The sequence below is a fragment of the Tripterygium wilfordii genome, chromosome 22, assembly GCF_013401445.1.
Source record: "Tripterygium wilfordii isolate XIE 37 chromosome 22, ASM1340144v1, whole genome shotgun sequence".
Lineage (NCBI taxonomy): Eukaryota > Viridiplantae > Streptophyta > Magnoliopsida > Celastrales > Celastraceae > Tripterygium > Tripterygium wilfordii.
In genome coordinates this window covers 13,581,409-13,607,000 of record NC_052253.1, presented here as the reverse complement: position 1 = coordinate 13,607,000, position 25,592 = coordinate 13,581,409, and the positions used below count along the sequence as shown (strand labels likewise).

Sequence of the window (25,592 nt, the reverse complement as noted above, 5' to 3'; positions counted from 1 at the left end):
TTTACAAGCCATGATTAGCATCAACCACCAAGACATCATGATAAGATCAGCGAATACCCTTGGATCCGTTCACTTGGCCAACACTACACACATGATGCATCATAGAACAAGCAGGACAAAAAAGGAAAACCAGCCAACATTTTCTTACCCCATTTATCATTCATCCTTGAATTTCTCATGAACGGAGGACAAACCGACTCAATACATGGACATGCAAGGACAAAGCTTAGCTTTCGTTCAATCTCTCTTGAAAATGACAGAAAAAAAGAAACGAAAAGGATACACAGACTGATTGTATTAACGTATACAAACCCAGATGGATCCTACTCTACAAAGACTTATATCAACTATGCAACTATGTATCCCGCATTCTATTATGTATCTATATCAGTATTCAGACACGAGAAAGAACGAAGATGAACCGTTTAGAGGAGCCGATCTTCAAATGATTTGCCACGAAAACTTTCCACTTTGGATTGATGGGACGACATTGTCTCACGTAGTTGTGAAGATTCATGCTCAAGTTCACTCAAACGAGCTTTGGTTTGAGCCGCTCGTGCCTCCGCTTCAGCAAGTTCCTTTTCCTTTCGAGCAACGTTTTCCATCAGAGACTCGAGTTCTTTCCTCGTTGACTCCAGAGCGCAATCACAGTTAGCTTTTGCTGCCTCGACTGCTTGATGTTCATTCATAAGCTCCTTGGCCTCCATGATTTCATTTAGTAAACGATGCAGCCAGCTGACATCAATGTTTGCGGACTCTACATCTTTGAGAACAGCCAACATTCCTTTCACTTTGGATTTTGGAATCTGTATATATGAAGCAAATCGCAACTCTTGGACTACAGAGCAAACGGACTCCAAATAATAAGCTCGCATGGTAGCAGACTCCAAGTGACAGTTTGCAACAATATCTCCATGCTTGTCAAAGATGGAATTTAGAATGGAGGCACAGCTTTCTTTAACATGATATTTTCCGACCAGAACATGGGAAATTTCAGGTTGAACCTCTTCCTCATCACTGTCCTCTGAAGCACGAGAAATACCAGAAAAGGTAAACTTCAGAGACCTGGCATTCTGATCAGAAGTGTGATCTCTCATGTCCTTAGCATCCTTTTCCTGTGTGGTTGGTGTTGCAGTAGCATGGAAGGTGACACTACCGTTCGAAGGGTCTGAATGATCAGGCTGTCAGATACGGAGAAATCAAGCAACAACAATCAACCATAAAATAGAGGAAAAAACGCATTTATGCATATAAATGACACATGACTTCGAAAGTTCTTCATAACTTACAGGTAAAAAAAATGTAAAGTACGAGAGTGAGGGAGGGATAGGTACTGATTTTGAGGATCGGACAACTGGATCGGAGGTAAATTCTCTCGCATCCTCGCTGATAGAAGAATAAACTGTCTCAGGTGAGCCGAGCTTTTTATCCATCTCTGTTGCAGTAGGTGCTGCAGTTGCAACAAAAGTTTTACTATCCCTTGTAGCATCTTCAGGATTATCAGGCTGTCAGGAACATAAAACTACAAAGATGAGTCAAAGGTACCAGCAATGTTATATTAAGTAACATATTAGGCAGATCGAGAGGAAGAGCACTACCGTGATAGTCCCAGATGTAGGCATTGACGGAGAAGATTGAACCTTCGCTTTGTTGAAAGACTGATCTCTAGAATAGATTTCGTAGTCGGTAGAGGAATAATATTCACCATTCTTTTCATGGAAAAAAGAATTGGATCGGGGTGAGGAAAAATCACCAGGGTTAGCTGCATTTTTGGCAGGAACTTTCTCAAGTGCTGGAGGCTTTGTTGGAAAAGAATCACTTCCATTTCTTGGAGTCTTTGGCCGAGAATCAAACCCATTCCTTGGCGTCATTCCCGGAGATTCAAATCCATTCCTAGGCGTCATTGGCTGAGATTCAAATCCACTTCTCGGCGACATTGGCTGAGAATCAGATCCCTTCTTTCTCCTGCCAAAGCTAAAAATGGAGCCTGGAACAGAAAGGATATGGTAAGGGACCAATCCTTCAAAAAATGCTGTCACTTAAATTCTCAACATGTATGCACATGACATGTAACTTCTGCAAAAAACCTGCCAAAGAACAATATGAACTGTAGACGAAAAATGTATACAGAGCTATGTTTTTCAATTATCAGTTTGCATGCCAACCGGCAGCCACCTCGAGTAAGTAAATTGTATCAAAATATGTGAAAATTATCATTTTGTGCCTATATCTACAAGAAAACACATTTTCAGGAATAGGAGACTCAAAGTCAGTGAAAAGGAAATCGCTTTTGCCTATTTTCCTATCAGTATCCAGGAAGCACCTGGAGAAAATATCTATTTCTGAGTGATCTCTCGAGTTTAGGAAGTGGTGGCATTCTAGTTGACACAAGAATACTCAATCTACCATGAGATCCTCGAGGGCTCATTGACAAGAATGAAATAGCGCTGTATCCATAATAGTCCCAAATTCAAAGAGCATACAGAACCATTAGGCCTTCCACCCTCCTCTTTCCTTAGTTTTATTCTGCTTCAATACAACCTCAATTTGACAATTCACCGTTACCCACCACAGCTCACCCTTCATAGAGGTGGGAGAGGAAAAGAAAGAGGAGAAAGAAGTAGTTTAAGCACGGCGAGTTACTTCCAACGATCACATACGCAAAAGAATACAAAAATGGAGGAAAACCTGAACCTTTAGCTTGTCCATGAGACTTTCCATCAACAGTTCTATTGAAGCAAAGTTCATCACATTCATGGAAAGGATTAGATGCTTTGGTGCAAGTTAGTTGAACATTTTTGCCTCCATCCTTCTTTTTGGTAAAGCCGCCTTCAGTTGTACCCCTAGGGCCATTTTCAAAGGCAAAAAAGGGAAAAAAAAATCCCAAGAAAAATTAACTCGCTTTCTTATCCAACAATATCATTAGTGAGCAGGACCTGTGTATTTACAAGTTACAACAACCTTCAGCACCACATCTAGATTGCCTAACAAAAGTACCCTAAATGGCGGCATGTGTGTAATGACCCGACCATCCATTTGTGAAGTACTATCCACTTTGACCTATTTGGCTTCATGATTTTGCCGCCAGAGATCCTTCATGAGGTTATTAAATCTTACACCAAAAATGGTCACCACTTATCCAATCCTGAATTCCAGTATCAAAATTTGCTCACCCAAGTCCCAAACATTCCAGAACGCCTAATCCAAGACTTCTATATATCTATATATCAAGGATTCGTTTAGTCGAAGTGAACCCCGGAGGTTATTGCATTCCCCATGTAGAGGCGACAGTCCAAGGTGTCACACTTTCCTTACCGGACTAAGAGTAACAAGAAATCATGACTAGAATTAGCTCCCAATGTCACCTAGATGCGATGCGAGTTCAATGTTATGAATATAGTCGTAACAGCTTGATCTGAAGCTCACAAGATACTGTCCAGTTTGGCTCTTGGGCATTACGTTTCTCCATAAAAATACAACTTGCACAGTTAGTTCAAGTTCCTTGTTTATAACAGACTACACTCCATATATTCAATGGGAGACTAATATGTCACAGGGGTGAAAAGTTCCAACAGTGTAACTTAAATCAGGATGCACAATAAACTCATTATCTGCACAATATGAGGGTTATTGCATATGTAACTCATAAATATTCATTACATTTCCGATCTAAGATTGGGATAATATAACAGAGAGTCACATATGGATTGCTTTGCAAATATTATGAATAACCAGAACTTCCATACAAACTCAAAAAGCAAAGCATTAATAAACCAACAGGGTATTTGGTAAAGCAATTGCCCGACAAATATATGATATCATTCATGACTGTAAGCTTCAAAAACTGGAACGCCATTCTTACTCAATTTCAATGTGTATGGCAATAAGTTATAGCATCACTTATGACAAATCATTGAAAGGAATGATGAACTAATAACCTGATTTTTTCTTATTATCCTTTCGTCCCTTGCCTTCCGTGATCTTTTCAAGGCAATCTGTACCACATTCATGATAGGGATTTGAAGCATAGACACACTCAGGGTGTGATGTCTGATATCCAGACATCTCTTTATGGAGCACAACTCTGTTGCTGCAAATTCAAGATATGGCTTTAAAACAGCAAGAACTCCCCAAAAAGCCAAAAAAAATCATAGAACATAATACTGCCAAATCAATCGAAACTAAAGAATTTTAGATCATTCCCAGATAAACAGCTGGAGAAGCTTACGCATCATTTACCAACATCAATCATGTTATCATTCATTCATACACTGATACAAGTACAACAACCCAGCAATTCACACGGTAAAAAACGAAAAGAAAAGAAAAGAGAAGGCAGGAAACACCAAGAATCATTGAAAGAAGAACATGATTGATCGAGAGAAAGAAATACCAAAATTTCGTCAAGACCTCCGCAAATCATCAAAATATTACACCTTCAGATAATAATTACCTTTTAAAAAACCTTTTCCATATTCCTTTCATATCATTTCTCAGCAACCAAACACCGCAATCAATTGCCAAAATCAAACCCAAAACGCAACCATAACGATTCAACCACAACACAGGAAACTGAAAGTTACAAAATTTTCGTGAAGAAAAAGAGGTAGATTGAGAGAGACCCACCAACAGAAAACCAGACTATGCGTAGGCTGATGTCAATATCTTGACTATTTGATAACTTGTGTAGAAGATAAAGGTCTCTAAATGGTGGTGGGTGTTAACCATTCGAGACACAATGTCAAAAACACCTGTTCTCTCTCTCCGTATGAATAAATTCGCAGAGACCCAACAAAGAAGGGGCCGTGAAATTCACCAAGAAGTTGACAAAGCTGCCTACCTACCCACTCGATGACACCAGGAAAAGCCACGTTGTGCCATTTCAAAGCTTCCTTCTTGTTTTTTGGTTACAAATCCGCAACTTTACTTTGTACCCATATCAAAGATTTGATTATTTTTTTTTAATTTTTTATGGCAGATGTCTCTTTTTTTCTTTTTTGGAATCGCATTTAAACTACATTAATTTGATTTAATTAAAAAATTAAAAAGCCACTACGAAAAGAATAAATATATATTTTCTTTTTGAATGGTCTAAAGGAATGCAGCAACACTATATATCCTTAACAAATTCAATCATAATCAGCCATAACATGTAATCAGGAAATTGTTAGGGATACAACGAGTTTTCCAAAGGAATGAGACTAGTCTCCATAAATTTAAATTTATTAGATTTATTAAGATAATCAATTTTGATGGGAGAGAATGGGACTAACATTTCGACGTAACCTATTAAATGGTAAATTAAAAATAAGCAAATGTCAAGTTCCTCTCACACATATGAAACATTTTCTCGATTAAATATTTTGGAGACAATTCAAAAGAACAAATCTGTGTGCTCCTTTGATCTGAAGTGGATAACTTGTGTTAAGTCTAAGTCAGCATGATAACGTATAGAAGTTCTACTCGATAAGACTCAAACCCACAATATCTAAAGAGCAAAGAAATCGTGGGCCCTACATACCCCACATGACTCATAAGAAATCGTGTATGTTCATCTCAGCATTTGAGACAACTAATAAAAAACACTAGTATCCGTAAGACTAGTGTTTGTGCAATGAGAAAGGTAACACGAAAATAAAAATTAAAAATTAGAAAAGCCCATTTGTGTCAAGTAGTGGTGGTTGTGGAATTATGCGTCTTATTTATATTGTGAATACGAAGTGGAGCTTTGACAAGGCCTCTAACTGTATAGGCCCATCATGGCCCAGATTGTGACTTGATATGGTCAGGAGTCAATACATGAACATGGGCCGGCTTTCATGTCCCTGTCAGTGTCCTTCTCAAGTTGGACCAAAGCCCGCACCAGTTTGCTTTACTTATTAGTAATTAAAAGACTTTTATTAATTAAGAACCCTATAATATTAATATATGTGGATTTACAGGATTTGATAATAATGTTCAGTTCACGTGTCTCTAATTTTTTATATGGCAAAAGATAAGAAAAGGCCGAACACTACGGGCCAAGGCTGAGCCCAAAAGGAAAAACAAAATAATATTTATGGATACACATTTATTTATGGTTCAAACATGGTCCCATGCTAAGTGGCATGTTAGTCATCATCTTAACCATAGTTGAATCATCTCCGGAGGCATGAGCTCCCACATAGATTTTTCATTGGATTGCTTGACATGTGTAGTTTGTAAGAGCCCCAATGACTTTATTCAATGTGCAATCAAAATGAGTTGTGATTGTGGGTCCCATTGTAAAAAAAAATATTGTAGAGTAGTTAAGACACGGATTTGGGGGCTTTAAACTCGACAATAATTATGGATTTAACAGACAAACTAAATGTCACATTACCTATTTTTTACTTTTATCCAAACAACGACACATCATTCTCTCCTTACATATGTTTTTTTTTTTTTTTTTTTTACTTTATATAAAAAGAAAAGAGGATGACTTGATATCATATGAGCAATCACGCGAGGAATTATAGAGCTCCCGAATATTTAAGGAAAACGAAATGTTCACAAACAAAAATGTTAGGAATCCCAGTAAATGAAATCTCAGTCATCCCAATAATCAATCTTAGCCATTGATTGGTGTAAGTGTAAGGGTTCACAAAACCTGATGCACATCAATCAAGGGGTATAATTAATTATTGGGATGACTGAGATCACATTTACTGGGATCTCTATCACTTCTAGTTCTCAAAACTCACTTCACAAAGGGTAGTTAGGGTTTTGTACGCCATCTTAGCTCACACAATCTGTACCTGCCATCATTACAACTAATATTTCATCTTTAAATATCCAATTAAAATATTTTTATGTCATGCAAGCACTGCACTTCACCTACCAAACCATATAGCAACATTTCTTGAATTAAGAAGCGTCAATTGTTTTGTTCTTGTTTCAGAACAAAACAAAAACACCAAATTAATTAAGAAGATTCACTAAGTAGTATATCTATCTCGTTCTTTTGTGGGTTCATCATCATTCTTGTTTATTGTTTCTCCTTAATTCTTTGTTCAGTCAGAGAGCCACTTTCATAATCCTGGGAACCAAGAAGAGGAAGGGCTAGTTTGTATTTCATGACAGAAAACATGATGAATTTCTCCAACAATCTAAGATCCCTTGTAGGTTTGAAGGGATGGGATTATTGTGTAATTTGGAAGCTGAGTGGAGATCAAAGGTTGAAACAATTAATTATATATGTACACTTACTGATTTACATATTCATTCATGTTTGAGTTTGAACATAATTTTGGCTTTTCTCTGTGAAAATTAGGTTCATTGAGTGGTTGGATTGCTGTTGTGGTGGAAGTGATCCAAGCATTGAAGATGGAGAAGTTGATCATCATTTTCCACTGCTTTCTCCAATCCTTCCTTGTAGGGATGTCATGTTTCAACACCCAAGAACTAAATCTTGTGAACTTCTTGCTCAATTGCCTTCATCCATGGCATTAGATTCAGGGTACATACCGTTTTAATTATATCCAACCATTTGGGTGATAGTCTAGTGATAAATTTCTTTAGGGTCAAATCGTATGGACTTGGAAGGTTTTGAGTTCGATTTCCATTGGGAGTAATATCCTTGTGACCACGCATTGGACTTTGATCCAACTTACCATATCGTCAGATATGGAGAACTTCTATGTGCTTAGATGTATATCAGATATCCAAATGACAAACTTATATAATGTCCTTCTCGGTTTAAAAATTTTTTTTTAGTTATATCTAGATTTGTCTTAATCTCCTCATGAGTAATTCTTTAATTATGTAAGTCTTTCAAATGAACAGGATCCATGCACAAAGTTTGATGTCAAATCAACCCAAGTGGTTAAACTTCTCTGCTAGCTCAGATTCAAGTCTTCTGGAAGTGAGAAACTTTATATATATCGATATATCTATACATGTATAGACCTTTTCATGATTAAATGTTGACATATATCTATTGCAATATTGTGCGCAGGAAGCAATTGGAACTAGGGTTTTGATTCCAATTCATGGAGGATTGATTGAGCTCTTTGTCACCAAACAAGTACACATGAACTTTCTGTGACGATCAACAATTCAATTAGAAAACCCTCTAATGCAATATTTTTTTCCCTGATGATTATTAGGTGCCTGAAGATCAATGTCTGATAGATTTTATCACAACACAGTACTACAACTATATTTCATTGGAGGAGGAACAACAAGAAGCAATATTGAACAATTCAAGCAATAACACGAACACATGCTTCTCAACAACTAATAATGCTAATAATCATCCAATGATCATGAACAACAATGATCAGCTTCAATCATCCAGTATTAATGGTGATCTCCCATTCGACATCACGGTGGACCGAATCCGGCTTTCTAGTCCTCCCAAGAACTTCTTGCACCAATTCAACTACTCCCCAGATTCCACAATCAGTAACAACAATGGTGATCATGATCAAATGCGGTATGTTGATGCTATTAAGGATGGGAATGATAACGATTCATCGATCAAACACGAGACCGCGACAAGGCAGCAGCGATCAGATTCTGCCTCGGATAATTATTGCAGTGATCAAAATGATGATGAAGATGACAATTCCAAGTGTAGGGGAAGGAGCCAGAAAGGACCGCAAGCCAAGAACCTTATGGCAGAGAGGAGGAGGAGGAAGAAGCTCAATGACAGGCTCTACACTCTTAGGTCTTTGGTTCCTATAATTTCCAAGGTATGTCACAATTACAACATTTATTTCATTTAGTTAAAAATGTTAAGGATCCCAATATTTTTTGTCTTATCCATCTCAATGCTGAAATGAATGCATATGACTCGTACGTGAGATCGTGGGTCCCACATTATTTATATGAAAACGTGTACATCCATGTTAGCCAGAAAAAAATATTGAAATTTGTAAGACTGCTCATTTAATTAACATAACATAGTATATAAAGATTTAAATTAACTTTATGTGACTTAACTTAATGGGTTTTTTTATTTTATTATTTATTTGTGTTTTTCATTGTCAGCTGGACAGGGCTTCAATTCTTGGGGATGCAATTGAATTTGTGAAGGAGCTGAAAAAGCAAGCAAAAGAACTCCAAGATGAGCTTGAAGATCATCATTCAGATGATGATGACCACAACAGTGTGATGATGCCAGACATTTTGAGCCAAATGGGAGTCCCTTCAACTTGGACCAATTCTGTATCTGAACATGATGATCATCATCATCACAAATCTTCAAATGGGTTTTATGGGACTGCCAACATCTCCAAACAGAACAATAATCATGATTTTGAAAGTACTGCTGACAAGGCTCAACAAATGGAGGTAGACCTACGGACGAGGATGAGGGCCCCTGCAATAGAAGTCATTGCAATGGCCATCACAGACGTCCAATTTGTTTATCAATTTTGAAAAATACATTGGTAAACATATTGAAAGTTGTGATTAAAACTGCAGAGAAATTGCAGCGACTTCTACCATCAGGGGCCTTAACTCGGTAGACATGTATAAAAATAGAATTTTTTGATTTTCTATATAAGTTGTTCTTAATTTGGGTCTCTGTTTTGGTTTAGGTGCGAGTGGAAGTGGCACAAATAGATGGGAATGAGTTCTTTGTGAAGGTTTTTTGTGAGCATAGACCAGGAGGCTTTGTCAAGTTAATGGAGGCCTTTAATTCGTTGGGCCTGGAAGTGACTAATGCTAATGCGACCAGCTTCAGAGGCCTTGTCTCTAATGTCTTCCAAGTCGAGGTATACACACACACACATATATATAGATAAGGGCATTTTTTTTCCTTATAAATATAATAAATACACTCAAAGTGTCTAATTGTACAGCATTTTTGGGTTGCAGAAAAAAGCCAGTGAAATGATTCAAGCTGATAATTTGAGGGAGTCACTGATGGAATTAACTCGAAACCCATAAGATGATTGTGGTACCATGAGACAATGACAACAAAAGAAGTAGCAGAGAGCAATAATGTGGACTGTCACCACCACCATCACCATCACCAGCAGCAACATCCATAGTTAATTAAGTATAATATTAATCTTTGATTTAGAGTTTCTGTTATATGTAATGACTTAATTACTAATAAGTTCTTTTTGATAAACATGAACTTGAAGACTCAGGGTCGATCCGTTACAGATGTGATATATACATGTTAAGAAGGAATGATGATTCAATCATTCACAACTTGCTGCATCAGCTAATGAAGTTTTTTTTTATTATTTAATTTTTATATGATCCAATAAACAAGCGAACCTGTGGCCCGATAGTAAAGTTGCAGTGACAGTTCCTGATCCCGCTCCGGCTTTGACGGCCATTATGATTGTTGCAAATGAGCAAAGTCATTACACTCAGCTCCGGCTTCAGTCAGTGCCAAGTAAAGCTTCGGTACAATCCTTTTCAATCCTAGCTTAAAACCAGCCGAAGTTGAATTTGCATGGTCCTCATTGCAAATGGATGCATCTTTAGCCAGCGAGCCAATTAGGTGGCCTTTCATATATGCATCACAGGCCTTAAGTATGAAGTACCCACGTCTCCCGAAATGATCTTTGACAAGCTCTTCGAAGTCCTACTCACATATCATAATAATCACAGCATTTAGTCTACAAATCACCAGCTCAAGAACTGAAACATTCAGCAGATAAAAATCATGAATTTGAATTTTCCATAGGGAAAAAAAAAAAACCAGTCTTGGTGTAACATAAGAGTTAAGATCCCGAATCTAGCTTCTGTCTAATAATTTCTCCAGTTAAATAAGTTACAGATTTATTCTAGGAAAAGGTGATCATCATCATCAAAGCTCTCATAAAAAATCGTGTTCAGGTCAGCTACATGAACGCATACTAGAAATTAGTGAGAATGCACATGAATTCTCTGTCATTTATACTTATTGAAATCTACACACTTGACTAATCCTATAGAGTCCAGGCCCTTTTCTATAACTTCCATCCATGTCTTTTTTGGTTCCATCTTCTCTAAAGCATTGTCAACTTCAATTTTTTTGACTCTACGCGCTACCATATTACATGCCCACATGCCCAGATCATCCAATTCCTCGCATCTCATCTTCAATTTAGTGTTTAACCCTCCCCATATCGAATAGTCTCGTTTCTTATCTTATCCTTCCCTGTTTTGCCGCACACTCATTCCTTGAGCTAGCTGTCTCTTAATAGCCCACATTCTACATTGTATGGCATTTCAGGGTATATAGCATTCCTATATAATTTCCATTTTAACTATTCCAGGGAAAGGTAAAGATTGAAAACATATCTGCATTGACACAGCTAAAAGTTTCCTACCGAAAAAAGAAACTAAAAGTATCCTAAACAACCAGCGAGTAAGCCTTGTTAGTTCATCCAACCCAATTAAAGAACAAAGAAAACAATTACCTTAGGGGTCTTCCGCATCAAATACATCATTGTCTTGCAGTTTAGCAGGAAAGTATTCTCATTGTACGACAATGAATTTTTTTCTCCTTCAGCTGTCCCAATTTGCCTATCATATCCAGCTTCATTGAAATATGGCCTTGCATTCAGTACCAATCCCTGAAGTGAAACTAAGACTTGAAGGATGCTAGAAGAAGTTGGATCCCAGACTTCATTTCCTTTGCCAGTCCAGGTATTCAAGAGGCTAAGGCAGACCTTGCCTTCCTCATATAGATTTGGATTTATCCGCAAACCACCAGACTGATAGTATGCTGACTGCAGCATGAATCGCAGAAGTTATAACTTAAAACAGATCAATCAGCACTGCAGGAGCAAAATATATTAAGTAAGCAAAATTAGTAAGTATCCAATAATAAAATAGTATTCCCTACCGGGGGAACATCGGGATACTCAGATGGGAGTTGGAAATCAAAGAAGAAAAGCCCATCTTGGTAAGGTGTCCCACATGCCCCAACTATTACTGCCCTTATGAGATCCATTCGATCTTCATAAACTCGTACATAGATTCCATCTGCTAAAATTTATCGAAATTATTACCCAAATATAAGGTACTACTTTTGTAAATCTAATGGAATCCAAGAGACAAGAAATTAGCACATCTCTTACCAGGCAAGTTGTTCTGAAGGATTCTCCAATCTTTTTGAACCATCTTCACCCAATTCCTGCTGTTACTAACCTGAAAGTGCAGTTAATAACAAAGGTTCAATAATGTATGAGAGGTCCAAATATGGCCAAAAGAATAAGAAATGAAACAAAGCAAGGTTACAAAAAGTTAAAAGAGATATGAGCAAAATCTGCAGGATAAAATTCAGCGCACATCTCCTTCAAAATATTTCATTATTTTAAAAGTTGGATGCACTTAAAGTAGTATAAGTGAAAGGTGTACCAGCGACAACTGTCTATGATGAGAGTCACACAACAAAACGGACACAACGCTCCCTAATTATAAATCATGCAACTGAAAGATTGCTGAAGTAACAATTGCTGAAGTAACAAATGGAAACAGCATGAAAGGTGAACAAGTAGTTAGCGGCAAAAGGTAACATGTACCTGTCCATTTGACCCAATAAAATGATGATCCAAAAGATCTTTAGCTATGTCAAAGCGTTTAAAAGAGTCCTGAGAGCTCAACTCATCAAATGAGGAAATATTGATCAGTTCATCATCTACATTTCTCTGACCCCGTGAAAAGATGCGAAAGGCCATTCTGGTTACTTTAGTGACGAATCCAATTGCAGAAGTGACAGGAAGAGAAAATGGCACACTCCTTCCTGAATTATTCTCAATGCTCTCGTCTACCTCAGGATTCATGTCAGAGGGATTCCCTATACCAAATTCCTGAACATCAAACACGCACATTATTCTCTTAACTAAAAAACGGTCAATCAGATTCTTCATTTCATTTTTCTCACCTAATTTCATTCTTGCCCAATTGCATTTAAATCCATTCAAACCCGAGAGAACTAATTGCATATTTTAGTTCAGATTTTATATGAGTTTAGAAGCGGCATTGCAGAAAAGAGACCCACTCATCATGAGAAGTAAACATCATGAGTTCATGACTACTTCACCAAACATCTGTCTAAATATTATAAAACAATTTTGTTAAGAAAAAAGTTCAGGTCGACTTTGCTAGATAAGTTAATAATGTACAGTGAAAGGACAACATACTACTCTTTTAAACAGAAACAAACCTCTCCAATATTTTCAAGAGCATTTATCTCATCATCATTAACAGTTTCCCAACCTAGAGCATCATCGCTTACTTCAATCCAAGCTGCAACTGACTCATCATCATCATCATCATCATCATCTCTACCAACAACACAAATCGCCTGAGGTCCCACCTGATATCAAACCACATAATCAATTACATAATTCAACAATCTTACAAACTGTATATAAGGCGCAGAAAGAAATTACTGCATGCTGCAATTTCAGGCCAATAGATAAAACAAGAATGAAAATATAATTTCAAAATCAAAGGGTTTAGGGCAACAATATCAGATGAGACGAAGGAGTGTGTCACCTTTTCATTTCATACCGACATTCAAAAAAGACAAACCATCCTTGAACATCTACATCAACATTACCACAGAAGGGAGGTAAAAGAGATAGAGAAAGACACAAGACGTGAGATACTTGCATTTTCAGATTCAAAGGCTAGAGCTTGATAATGAATGACTTCAAATTAAGAGGTAATAGGAACCCAAAGAAAAGAAAGGAAAAAAGTAATTATCATGAATTAGTGATCGAGTGACGAGTATACCATTGAAATCGTGCCATCAGCCCATGTAACTTCAATATCTCCTTTTGTAAGGCCAGTTATAATACCCAGCCAAGTGAGATCTGAGAAGTCCATACAAGACTCAGATGTGTTCTCAGTTTTCTTACATCCCAAGGTCACTTCACCATCCTGCTGGACTTCATTTGGTGTATTTTGCTCCTCTGATTCCACAGTAGAGACTGTTTGACGTGGAACAGTAACTGGGGACAGTCTAACAACTACATCTCCGTAACGGTAATCATAATCAGGATACCCCTCTAGCTCATACACACTTACTATCTCCTCCTTATCAAACTCTCGTGGGTCTTCTGCCCTAGCAACTGGCTTTAACCACCTCACACAAGCTGTCTTTTCCTTTGCATCAACAACTTTTACAACCCCAACACGTCTAGCTTCACCAGCATCATCAGAAGCCTTCTCAACAACATACTGCTCAGCAACAAATTCGTGGTCACCTGGACTATCAATTGGAATCAATGTCGTTGAATCCCTCTGAGGCTCTACCACTCCGTCCTGCCATGCCACATCAACTTCTGTTCTAGTATTGACAAGTAAGAAGGCTTTTTCAAAGATTTCCTCGTTCTTTCGAGCCTTCTTGTCTCTCCATATAACTACACTACGTATCTTTTTGCGACGATGACGACAAGTTTCATGGGTAGGTTCCTTTGGGACTGACAATGGACTAGTGCAAGAGCAAGATTCAGGTGATATACTATTTTCAGTATTATCATAACTCACATAAGCTGCAACCACTGGATCAAGATCCATAAATTCATCCTTCTCACCCAATTCATCTGCAGCAGTTCCTTCTGAATCACATCCACTTTCTGGTTGACTAGAATCTAATTCACTTTTAACTGAATCCTGTATACCTAACTTTGAAAAATTCTTGTCTATGGTAGAGGAGGATGCTTGTGGAAGAAGGCACCGATCACCTACTTGCCAATTTGCATGCGTTAAACAGGACAACAACCTTAAGTTCTTTGGACTCTGCTCTTCAGCTGGGGTTGTAGAAGAATCAGGCCCATACGCAGCAGATGCTTTCCAGTTAATGAACACTGATGCAGCAGTAACTTTAGTAACAGTACCTTCTAATCGATTAGCTTTCCATGAGCCAGATAGCCACCTAGAATTCTTAAAAACAGATGAAGAGTTTCCCCGAACCCGCTGACCAGGATAATAAGGAAAATGCCCATCATCTTCAAAGTTAGTCTTGGAAACTGGTGTGAGGAACGTAGGCTCTGCCTTTGTCACTTTACACTGAGAACCATCATCAAATAAGACAGTCACGTTATCCAAAACATCATTAACTCTACCCAGCCATGGGCCGCGGATCACATAATCATCGACAGCATAATCGCTCACACGCCTCAAGTTTCTGGTTGATACATTCTTCATAATGGATCCATTTGGAGCTAACAAATCAGCAAAAATATTGACATCCACCACAACACCAATTTGCCCACTAGGGTCTGAGGCAGATGCAACATAATCACCATGCACGAATGCCCTATCGATGAGAGTTATATTATGAATATCTTGGATTGGCTCAGTGCCACCCATCCAAATCACTCGAACATGATCAGTCAGAAGAGAACCATTGTCATCATTATCCCCACCTCTAGTACTATCACCACCCCTATCAGTGTTGGTATGGCCATCAACATCACCTTCCTTGACTTCATCATTATCCTTGTCATCATCTTTATCACCTGTGATACTGCTATCTGAGTCTGATTCACCAGCAACTTTACTCACAATCCCAATTACACCAGTGTTTTTATGTCTCACAACATCTTGCCTATAAATTGATGGACTATTGTGAAGATCATTTGGTTTACATTCATTGTTTTTACTATTCGCAAGCGGATCTGTAACCAACGGAATCACTGTTGATTCATCCTGGTTGAAGTCACCCTTATTATCCTCATTCTTCATTGGCACATGAAAATCAGAAACACTGTCATTCTGCTCACCTCCCATCTGCACACACACAAAACAATCAGGTGAGAATAGCAACGTTTTTATTTATTTACAGACATACATATGTGTGTGTGTGTAGTATGTAGAATTAATTTACAGTTATCTTTAATGCCAAAAGACTTCTAACCGGTCCTCCCTCAATCAAGTTACATTTCTCTCACAAGCTTGGTTTCAGACAAATGGAAAAGGAAAATAAAGCCTGGTTATTGGAATTCTTCTTTGCTATGCACAAAGAGCTTGATTTGTTTGACATTCTTGACAAGCGTAGAAACAACAAACATCTCAAAAGACAATAAACAGTGAAGCCATATATCACATTGTAGCAACCCTGATTACATCTCAGTTATTGCGCCCTCCTGGGTCTATCATATGACCAAACATAATCCATATCTTCTATTTTTCTTTTGAAAAATAGAACTTGAAACCATTATTAATCTGTGTTCTTGTACAACTAATGTTTCATGGTATGAACAAACGAAACAGACTTTTTCTTTCTCTCTTTGCTTTTCAAATAAATAAACTTCAAAAACAACATTAGCTTATCTTCTATTCATTGACCACATCTTCCACTACAGTTTCAATATTCAAAACATCAAACCCATTACAGATACCCAGAAGAAGAAGAAGAAGAAAATAAAAACAACAACAACAACAACAACCGATCAAACCCGTAGATAATATTCCATGTACCTCTGCAAAAATATCAATCTAGCACCAAACCACTAGCAACCCAAAAAGAACAAGCTAAAATAACGTTGAAAAACATTATATATGTCATCAAAACCAAAGAATTCACCATCACCACCGCCGACTTAAGCTTCTAGCTTAATACGAAAGACAGACGAATTGAACAACTACATAAACGAAAAAAGGATAAATAAATTGAAAAGAAAAAACCTTTGAGCTTATATAGTTTCTGGATCATGGATGATCTCGAATAAATTACATTTCTTTTCTCCCTTCTAGCTGAAAATCAATGTTTTCTGGAACAAGAACAGAGAAATACGTGAGCTCTGAGCCTTATGGGTTTACGTGTTTGATTTTAAAGAGAATGTAATAGGAGAGATTGAAATAAGGACCGAGAGGGACAGAAGCCAGTGGAGTGGTAGCAGTAGCCAGTAGGGGTAGATTAGTAATAAAACGATGTCAAGTTGAAGCTGCTTTATAGGACGATGAACAACGAGCCTTTTATGCCTCAAGACAAACAAAATGGGCATTTTGTAATTTTGATTATGATTGCAAGTCAAAAACTAGTTAAGGAAGCTTCTTGGTAATGCAATAATAATTATTATTATTAGTATTGGTAGTTCTAGAACATCAAACAATTCACTTATATAAACATAGGTTTAGTCAATCGACATGGAATATTGCACTTGATGACTAGGTTGCTTGAACAACTAAAAGTTCATTTGAACCACATGGTTGGCCCACAAACAATGTTTAAAAAATATTGAATTAGGTTTGATTTCTTTGATTGCTTAGCTAGCTAGTGTTGTTTCAACTTGTAAGAATCAAGTACTACATAAAACTCATTCATTGATATTCGGTTCTAATGACAGAATTTGTTCGATCCAAATTAAATCAAATCCGGATATAAGTTATATGTTTGAAATTCGTGTTCAAACACAAAATATTTGTTTAGTTTAAAATTGAGTTTGGTTCCAAACACAAAAATTTTGTCAATTTTAATTGTCCGGACCCTAACCCAGATTAGGTTATTGTTTAGTTTAGTTGTCCGAATTTAAACCAATCCAAGTTTGATCAATTAAGTATTTCAGAGATCTAAACCCTGTTAAGATCTAGACATTTAATAATAAATTATACTTTATAGTAATAATAAATTATACATTAAGTATAATATCTATCAAATACCTAATAATTTATTTTTCACAACTTATAAATTAAGATTGAATTTGAAAAAAATAAGTTTTACCGAACAGACATCAAATATAAACACAATCACAAACACCAATCCCAAATTTAGTGAACAAACCATCATTGTCCTTGTTTGGAATATTAGCTTCATTTGAAAATTAATGGGGCAAAAATAATAGTAAATGCTCACACACACTTAATGGATTTAATAATCGTGTAATTAGGGAGAACTCAAGGGAGCTCTTTGTAATTACAAAAGGTTGCTAGTAGCATTTTAACATTTTTCAAGTCACTACGCTACACCCGTCAACACCGAAACATGCCTCTTTAATATACCCCAGGAGGAAGACTGTTCTTCGGCTTTGAACCGGAGGAGATGATCGTGTGCGTCGCCGTCGTCGGCCACCAGGTGCACCCTCACACCACACCCACACCGCATCTTATTATGTTTGCGTGATATGAGATGCTGATGTGTAATGAATCTGATGATTTTGCTGTAAATGTCTTTGTTTTGGTCCTGATTTCGAAGCGTAGAACAATCCGTTGTACATGCAGAGCTTCACGGAGGCAGATGATGCGCTGAAGCTCCAGCATATCGTGCACTGCTCCCTCGATGTCATTGACGAACGAGGTACCCACATCTACATTTGCATTCACATCGCAATCTCAGTTCAAGTGATAAGATTGGGCTTGATTTATAGCTTTTATTGATCCGAATTAGTTGTATTTTTACTGTGAATTGGGAACCTCTGGTAGGGTTTATTCAGATTTGAAATTGCTGGCTATCTTTTGAGTTGGTAGAATATGATAGTACTGCTTGTTTGCAATTGGTGATTGTCATGGTGTAGAATCATACGAGTTATAATCTTTGATCTCATATGAATTTATATAGTGAACAATCCAAGGAAATCTGGACCAATGTTGAATGAGACATTTCTGGGTTTGCTTTATCCAACAGAAAATTATAAAGTGTAAGTAATAAAATTTGATTCAATTTTTCTTTTGGGTGAAGACTCCTTGCAAATATTTTGTAGTATGGCGTCATATGAATTGCTGTTTTCGTAAACTGTCTTTGGCTCTTTGCCAGGTATGGTTATTTAACCAACACAAAGGTTAAATTCATATTGGTGACAACTGATTTGGATGTTAGAGATGCTGATATGAGAAATGTAAGTATCTCTGCTGGCTGTTTCAGAGATTTTCTGCTTGCTGTTTCTGATGAATTACTTGTGAAAGTATTGAATATTTGAATTTCCTTGGATGTGCTATATATGTTCTGCTGGTCATTCACGAGTTAACTAATGAGTGAAAAATTATCAGTTTTATTAGTGATGGGGGTGTCTTTTCTACTTGTTTATGTTTATTGTTTGATACTAGAGTTAAATTTAATGACTTTTTAATGGAGAGAGTGTGTAGTGAGTGCTTTCTCAAGTCTTTTGCTAAGCCTTCTTTTTGAGTAGCCAAGTGAAGGAAAGAAAGAAAATAGATCCTATATTTGAATGGTTTGCATGATCTTCTTTGTCTTTCCTTAGTAACAGGTACTCACGTGATTTACAATGCTTCATCCTTTTTTTTACTTCTTTGTCAAAGAACTCAATGCTGTGTAATTAGGTTTCAGCCTTTTATCAAAAACCAATGCAGATGGACTTTAAAATTCGTGAGAGAATCGTAGAGTGAGGTAGATGTTGCACGGAAGCAATCTGCATGTCTAGTTTGGTTTTAAATGAATATTTAATTTGCTTTAAGTAACTTCCAGGCACGGATGGAGTAAGGCTTTGATGATGACAACGATGACCATCTTGGCACATAATCTATTGATAATCAAGTCAAAGTATACATGCCTTCTTCATTGTTAATATAACTAGTTTACATTATCAGGACTTGTTTGCATACGTTTCCTTTGTTCTAGATATTATACTTTAAGCTGCATATATTTCATATTCAACAGATTTTGAAGCTGCCGAACTTGTTTCATTTTTTTTGTGTATTCCAGACATTGCACTTTGAGTTGAATACCTAATTAGTATGTTACATAATTTTGAGGGTGTTCTAACTTGGTTCTTGTTTTTGTGTTTGTGGAATTATTGTGCAGTTTTTCAGGAGGTTCCATGCTGCATATGTTGATGCAGTTTCGAACCCATTTCACGTGCCGGGTAAAAAGATCACCTCTAGAACTTTTGCAGAAAGGGTGAGCAACATTGTCAAGTCATTTGGATTTAGTTCGGGGTGAATTGCCAATGTAAAAATCGACTCGTATTTCTTTATGAAACTGGTGATATTGTTATTTTATGTTAATTACCTTGGATGGTTATTTTCTTTTTTGGTATTCCTTGAAATCTTCAACAAGACATTGCGTCTTCTGTATCCTCTTCAGCTTGGTTGCAGCATTTGAGATTGAGAATATTAGAAAACTAGTAATTGTAACATCTTTCATCATTTGTTTCCATCAAGTTTTGTCTTCTTGAATTTGGACAACTTTTTCTCCCCTTGAATTCAAGAATTTGAAGTACTTGCATTCAAGAATCATCGCGTAGAGTCCTAACACTTTACTGCACAATAGCATAAAACTACTAAACGATCATCCTCCAATTTCGGGATACCAACATCGTCCTCCGAGTTTTTATCTCAAATTATGTATATTTATTTCCGCCAATCATGACCACTTTTATCATAATAATCTCATTTATCATCTTATTTTCCCTCGTATAACCATATATACAACGGAACATTCACATATTACTCCTACCTTAATAATATTATTTATCATCCTATTTTCCCTCATTTGATGACACATCCAATCAAACATTCACATGTACTGAATCTTCGCTACATGCACTTTTTGGATATGTGGTCACTGAAATAAAAGTTCAATGTTATGAAATAAAAAGTTACTTGTTTTTGAAACATATGAACTGATGAATAAGCAAAAACAATCTTAACCGCCCAGCAAGGCCAAGAACTGAAAAGTTATTGTTTGGGAGTCTTAAGAAAAAATATAAACTCGGCCAAGCGTCTTGGAGATCCTCCCCAAATCAAAATTCATCATCATCCTCCTCGGCTATGTGTTTCGCTAGCTCTTGCTCCTGCTGTTGTCTCTCCCTCCTATTTTCCGCACTTTCTTTCTCCTTGTGAGAGTTTGGTGGAAACCTGAGCGCACGTACAGCCTCATTATGCATGTTGAGGCAGAAAGCTATCCTCGAGTTAAATGCCATTTGTGGCTCATTAGTTGAGTAGATATCCCCAGTTTCCTTCGATACCATCCACCCATCAGTATGATTCAGGATAGCATCAACAGCTCCATCTCTGATTGCCTTGGCTACAATGCACTCAGCATCTGCAACAGGATTTGGAGAATCCAATCTCAATTTCTCGGCAACATCAGCCAACGAAATACGAGAATAAGAGATGCTGATGTTCCGAAGCCCTGTCCTTATGACATTATGGCGTAGCCTAACAGTCAAATTATGGGTTCCATCTTTATTGAAAGTACTTGAGAACCTCTCTGCAACAGATTTGAAGAGCTCCAAATCTCCAATTCGCACAGCCTGCATATACAATTCTCTTTCAGAAACAATCTGCAAAAGCTCATGGACCCAACTGTGATGATAACCAAAATGTATCCGTCTTTTGCAATTGGGTCAAATGCGAAGTTTCCAGATTTTTTTTCAAAAGAAAGAGATTAAGAAATACAGAAGTGACAGTAATTTCGGTTGGGCTGGGTGCAGGGCATCACGATCACCGAGTATAGGTAGAGCAACAATTTCTTTCCTAGCTTGATTCTAACAAAATTACACTTCAAAAGCAAATGCCACAAGCAAAATTTCGTTTACATATCTCTTTGAAGTTCGAAACAACCTTGAAATATATGTGTGTGTGCAAGTGTGAGCGAGCACGCATGTATTGACAAATCTTCAAAAATATATGTAGTGCATATTTTGTTCCCAATAGGAAAGTTAATCAAATGACGCTTAGTCTGATAGGCCAATACTCACATTTGTCAGCTCAAAGTAAGGCCTTAAAGCCTTCTCCATGCCTTTCTGCATAAAAACGGTCCTCTCAGGGATTTCTCCCAGCAGTAACCTGACAATGACTGCCCACTTGTTGCATTGAACTCTAAAACCAAGAGCTGCAACAGGGGCTTTCCGAGCTGCTTGAAGGAGAGACTCTTTAGCATCTGTGTACTCCAACTGTATTGTCCTTATCTTTCCCAAGTAAAAGAGATAGCGACAAAACTGCAAGAAGGCATAATACAATCTAGCATTTACTTAGTCCAAAATTCTTGTTCATGTATAAATGAACATTAATTAATATGCATTTATGACCCTTCAAATATAAATATGATAGATGCAGAATAAGAATAACGTAGTGTTGCCTGCTGATTTGAGTGAGCTTCAAAGCGAGGGGCCTTTGACCTCAACTTCTCCGCTTGGTCGTATAAATTATAATGGAGGTAATTGCGGAGTAGCAGGTTGAGAAGTGTTTCCTGTATCAAACCATTATCCAAATATAAGACTAAGGATATATAGATAGTACAAAATTAAAAATTGACAAATTTTACCTGTCCCAGCTCATCCTGGCGCAATGTTGCAATCCGATGAAGCGCAAGAAGGTCACTGTCAGTAAGCAAACCCCGGAGAAGAAGAGAGATAAGAAAAACTCAATACAGCAACAAAAATAAGTCATAGTCAAGCAATTATAGCCCTTTATTCACGTTTTCTGGGAGAGGATGAACACAAGGATAATCGTGTAACACAAAAGTGTAAATAAATCTAGCTGCATAAAAACACTACATGATAAACATTATGAATAGGAAACTGATCTTATCAATATCTCACCTTCTAATTTCAGCAAGATCACTGGTGAGTTCATAGCTAAGAGAATAGTAGAAGTAGAGCCTAGATGACAGCACATCAACAGTTCTCCTATTAATGTTCCTCAACCGCGCAATGCTTGCAGAAGCACAAGCTTTAGCCTGGAAATTAGTAATGTCAAAGGTAAAAAAACTGAGTTGATTTAAAAGAAAGAAAACAAATTCTTCAGATAAATGTAGGCTACTTTACCTCACTGTAATTCTTTTGATCAATAAGGAATATGAGCACCACCAGATAACAGTATATCTCAAGCTCAGGCAGAGGGTGCTTCACAGGAGCTTGAGTAGATGATGTTGCAGTATCAACCTCCATTTCATGCTCATCTTCCTGTTACAACATTCAACAAATGTAGTGCTTGAAAAGCAAAACTAACTACAGTGAGGAACTGTAATAGAAATGCTGAAAATAAATATTGACGCAAAACATACTTGGTTAGCTGGCATATGTTAGAGATTTTGAACAAGGATGATAGACCATATATATATTTGACATTCAAGAAAGCCGAGATACATGAAAGTTGAGATACTAAATAGGGGAACTATCCATCAAGCACCACTAACCAACCCAAAAGGAAATTGAGGCTTGGCTTCTCCTCGCCTCTGACAAACCCAAAAGGAAATTTCTTTTGTTGATCTTTCAATGTACCTGTTGGTTAATTTGGAAGGAGCGGAATTCTAGAATTTCCCATGATAAGGAAACCACGATAGGGAGTTTTCTTGAATAGATGGCTTTCCGAGCTTAAGCTCTAGTTGAGTGAAACATGCTCTAATATTTACATTTGTATTAAATTCATGTAATCCAAACCTTTTCGGTTTGTTTGGGGTCGCACCACCTTGATGCCGTTAATAAAAATTGTTTCTATTAAAAAACAGTATCTTTCTTTGCTTCAGCTTCCATTGAACACAATCTCCGTGCCTATTCTTTCATTGCTTCCAGCAACATAATTCAAGCCTCACCTAAGTTCGCTCTAAACGTATTGCACCATGTATCATAATACACTTATTTGGGAAAGTCCTACCAACTATTAATACGAAAAACATAATGCATCTAAGTATTATGGACAAGACAGGACCATATGAAGAAAATTGTCCAAATTGATATGGGAAATTGTACGCAAAATTACGTAGGGATTCACGAAAATTCCAAGACGCTCAGAATGTACAGTTGCTTCAAACTCTACCTTCGGCAGGTATGCGGATATTCGAGTATATGCATCGGATCCAGGTGTGAGAGCAAAGCTGAGGAAAGCAAAGAGCACCGAGGAATTCAGCTTCCGTCTAAGCGCCATGGTCAGCCTCACCGCCCGCATAATCCTCCGCACCTCCCGACTGTAAGCTCCTGTCTCTATCAACCCCGCAATCTCCTTCAAATCTAAAGCAGCAAAACCCAATTTTAAAATCCAACCAAAACTGAGGAATAAAAAACCCATCACAAACACAAATGCGTGCGTTGATATAGTTACCGTGGAGAGTCGAATGGGAGGTGAGGGTGGTGGGATTGGAGGGAACCGGATTCTCTTTCATCTCCACATCGTTAGTCATCTTCGTTGAGATTTTAGGGTTTTCGTTAAAACCACAAAAAAGGGGTAATTGAGTGAATCGAAAGAGAGAGCGAAGCGTTGATCTGGAAGAGAATCAGATCGGATTCTCTCTCAGTTTTTTTTCCTCCCTCTTTTACTCTACGAGGTCTACAAAGAAGATTAGAAGAAGAGTGTCGAAACGACGCCGCAGTTACCAACATAAAATGGTACCACAACACTGTTGGTGGGGAGTATTTGCACTCCCAGATTTCCATCGACACCCCATTTCCCCCATAGTCCAAATGCGGTCCTCAGCCATCCCGAGTCTCTAGCCAGTGAACTCCAATCAGGCATTTCGGTCTTAGTTCCGGCCGGCCAAGAGTTGGGTCGGGTTCGTCCTTGGCCGGTGAACCCGTTGATGGTGGTGGTTCGTCGTTTCGTCGTCGGATTCAACCAGTCGGAGCTTTTTCTTCACGATGGCCTCGAGCTTCGAAGGACGATTCCGGAGGCTACAAACGACGGTTTAAGACTAGGTTGATTGGGTTATGCTCGTGAGGGTCGAGAGAAGCTTTTATATAAGTCAGTGGTCGGAATAAGCAGTGGCAGTGGTGGCCGGTGATTATGCGCTTGAAAGTAGAGAGGGAAATGGGATGTAAATGAATTTGTTAAGGGCGTGTTTGGTGGTTTTGAGAAATGGGGAGTCAATGGGAATTTGAGGAGTGCAAATAATCCTCATCAACACTGCTGCCTATGCACATAAAACGACGTGGAAGAACCCTCATTTTCATTCATATTTCAAAGTTGCATAAATTATTTGACAAAAAATGCTCAAAGTTGCATTTGATAGTGTGTGGAGAATGAATCTCTGGATTTAGGGAAATTAAAGTGAAGGAATTTGAGGTTGGTTAGGATTCTAGATGTCATTAGGATACTAAGAGCACTTGCATAGTTTCCCTTAACAGATTCTCTAAAATACAGACAAAATGTCACTTTCCCCTATTTTACAGATTCTCTATCCAACCAACACTACATCAGATTATCTATCATATTCTCTACTGCATTAAAATAATATTTATTTCTCTTTCCTTTATTTATTCTATTCATATAAATTACTTCTATTTAAAATAATAAATTAATTACATATAGATTAATTAAAATAATAAATTAATGTTATTAAAAATTGGAGAAAAAAATTGAGGAGAGAGAGAGAAATGAGTGAGGAGAGAGAAAGAAAGGGATTGAAGAGAGAGAGAGGAGAGAGAGAGAGAGGAGTGAGGAGATAGAAAGAAGAGAGAAAAGGAGTGAGGAGAGAGAAAGGAGTGAGGAGCAAGAGGGAAAAAGTGAGGAGAGGAGAGAGAAAGAGATGAGTGAGGAGAGAGAAAGGAGTGAGGAGAGAGAGGGAAAAAGTGAGGGAGGTGAGAGAGGAGAGAGAAAGAAAGGAGTGAGGAGAGAGAGAGGGATTGAGGAGGGAGAGATGAGAGAGAAAGAGAGGAGTGAGGAGAGAGAGTGTTCGATACTTTTTATTGCAAGAAATACTTGCAACTCAATACCGACGGGTTTATCCCAATCGCAAGTGTACGTGCCTACTGACAGTATAATAGTGAATGGGGTCG

General features: G+C 37.6%; 5 protein-coding genes across 6 annotated transcripts; 2 read left to right on the top strand and 3 right to left on the bottom strand.

The window, feature by feature from the left end:
- Window positions 1–120: 120 nt before the first annotated feature.
- LOC119991581 lies at window positions 121–6,783 on the bottom strand. Its single transcript, XM_038837920.1, has 8 exons — window positions 6,777–6,783; window positions 6,537–6,628; window positions 4,454–4,641; window positions 3,939–4,090; window positions 1,599–1,987; window positions 1,290–1,505; window positions 437–1,181; window positions 121–404 (listed from the first exon to the last, which is right to left on the bottom strand). The coding sequence occupies exons 1-8, from the start codon at window positions 6,781–6,783 to the stop codon at window positions 388–390; spliced, it is 1,806 nt and encodes a 601-aa protein (XP_038693848.1). The 3' UTR covers window positions 121–387.
- Window positions 6,784–7,106: 323 nt separating this feature from the next.
- LOC119991580 (transcription factor ABORTED MICROSPORES-like) lies at window positions 7,107–9,915 on the top strand. Its single transcript, XM_038837919.1, has 8 exons — window positions 7,107–7,195; window positions 7,292–7,477; window positions 7,804–7,882; window positions 7,976–8,044; window positions 8,127–8,714; window positions 9,013–9,315; window positions 9,564–9,740; window positions 9,844–9,915. The coding sequence occupies exons 1-8, from the start codon at window positions 7,107–7,109 to the stop codon at window positions 9,913–9,915; spliced, it is 1,563 nt and encodes a 520-aa protein (XP_038693847.1).
- A 151-nt stretch (window positions 9,916–10,066) lies between these two features.
- On the bottom strand, window positions 10,067–15,733 carry LOC119991287 (probable ubiquitin-conjugating enzyme E2 23). Its single transcript, XM_038837612.1, has 7 exons — window positions 13,714–15,733; window positions 13,139–13,291; window positions 12,495–12,782; window positions 12,051–12,120; window positions 11,816–11,955; window positions 11,388–11,699; window positions 10,067–10,567 (listed from the first exon to the last, which is right to left on the bottom strand). The coding sequence occupies exons 1-7, from the start codon at window positions 15,712–15,714 to the stop codon at window positions 10,316–10,318; spliced, it is 3,216 nt and encodes a 1,071-aa protein (XP_038693540.1). The 5' UTR covers window positions 15,715–15,733; the 3' UTR covers window positions 10,067–10,315.
- Window positions 15,734–17,864: 2,131 nt separating this feature from the next.
- LOC119991834 (trafficking protein particle complex subunit 2-like protein) lies at window positions 17,865–20,033 on the top strand. Of its 2 annotated transcripts, none has more exons than XM_038838319.1 (5): window positions 17,865–17,998; window positions 18,124–18,220; window positions 18,482–18,560; window positions 18,677–18,758; window positions 19,682–20,033. In XM_038838319.1, the coding sequence occupies exons 1-5, from the start codon at window positions 17,966–17,968 to the stop codon at window positions 19,817–19,819; spliced, it is 429 nt and encodes a 142-aa protein (XP_038694247.1). In that variant the 5' UTR covers window positions 17,865–17,965; the 3' UTR covers window positions 19,820–20,033. The 2 variants fall into 2 exon arrangements, with proteins under 2 accessions (XP_038694247.1, XP_038694248.1); XM_038838320.1 differs by having other exon boundaries at window positions 17,896–17,998; window positions 18,119–18,220.
- Window positions 20,034–20,621: 588 nt separating this feature from the next.
- Window positions 20,622–24,001, bottom strand: LOC119992285 (probable 26S proteasome non-ATPase regulatory subunit 3). The gene is made up of 8 exons (XM_038838988.1): window positions 23,923–24,001; window positions 23,641–23,831; window positions 22,650–22,787; window positions 22,425–22,561; window positions 22,148–22,202; window positions 21,962–22,072; window positions 21,582–21,821; window positions 20,622–21,134 (listed from the first exon to the last, which is right to left on the bottom strand). Exons 1-8 carry the CDS (start codon window positions 23,999–24,001, stop codon window positions 20,622–20,624), a joined length of 1,464 nt encoding a protein of 487 aa, XP_038694916.1.
- Window positions 24,002–25,592: the final 1,591 nt, after the last annotated feature.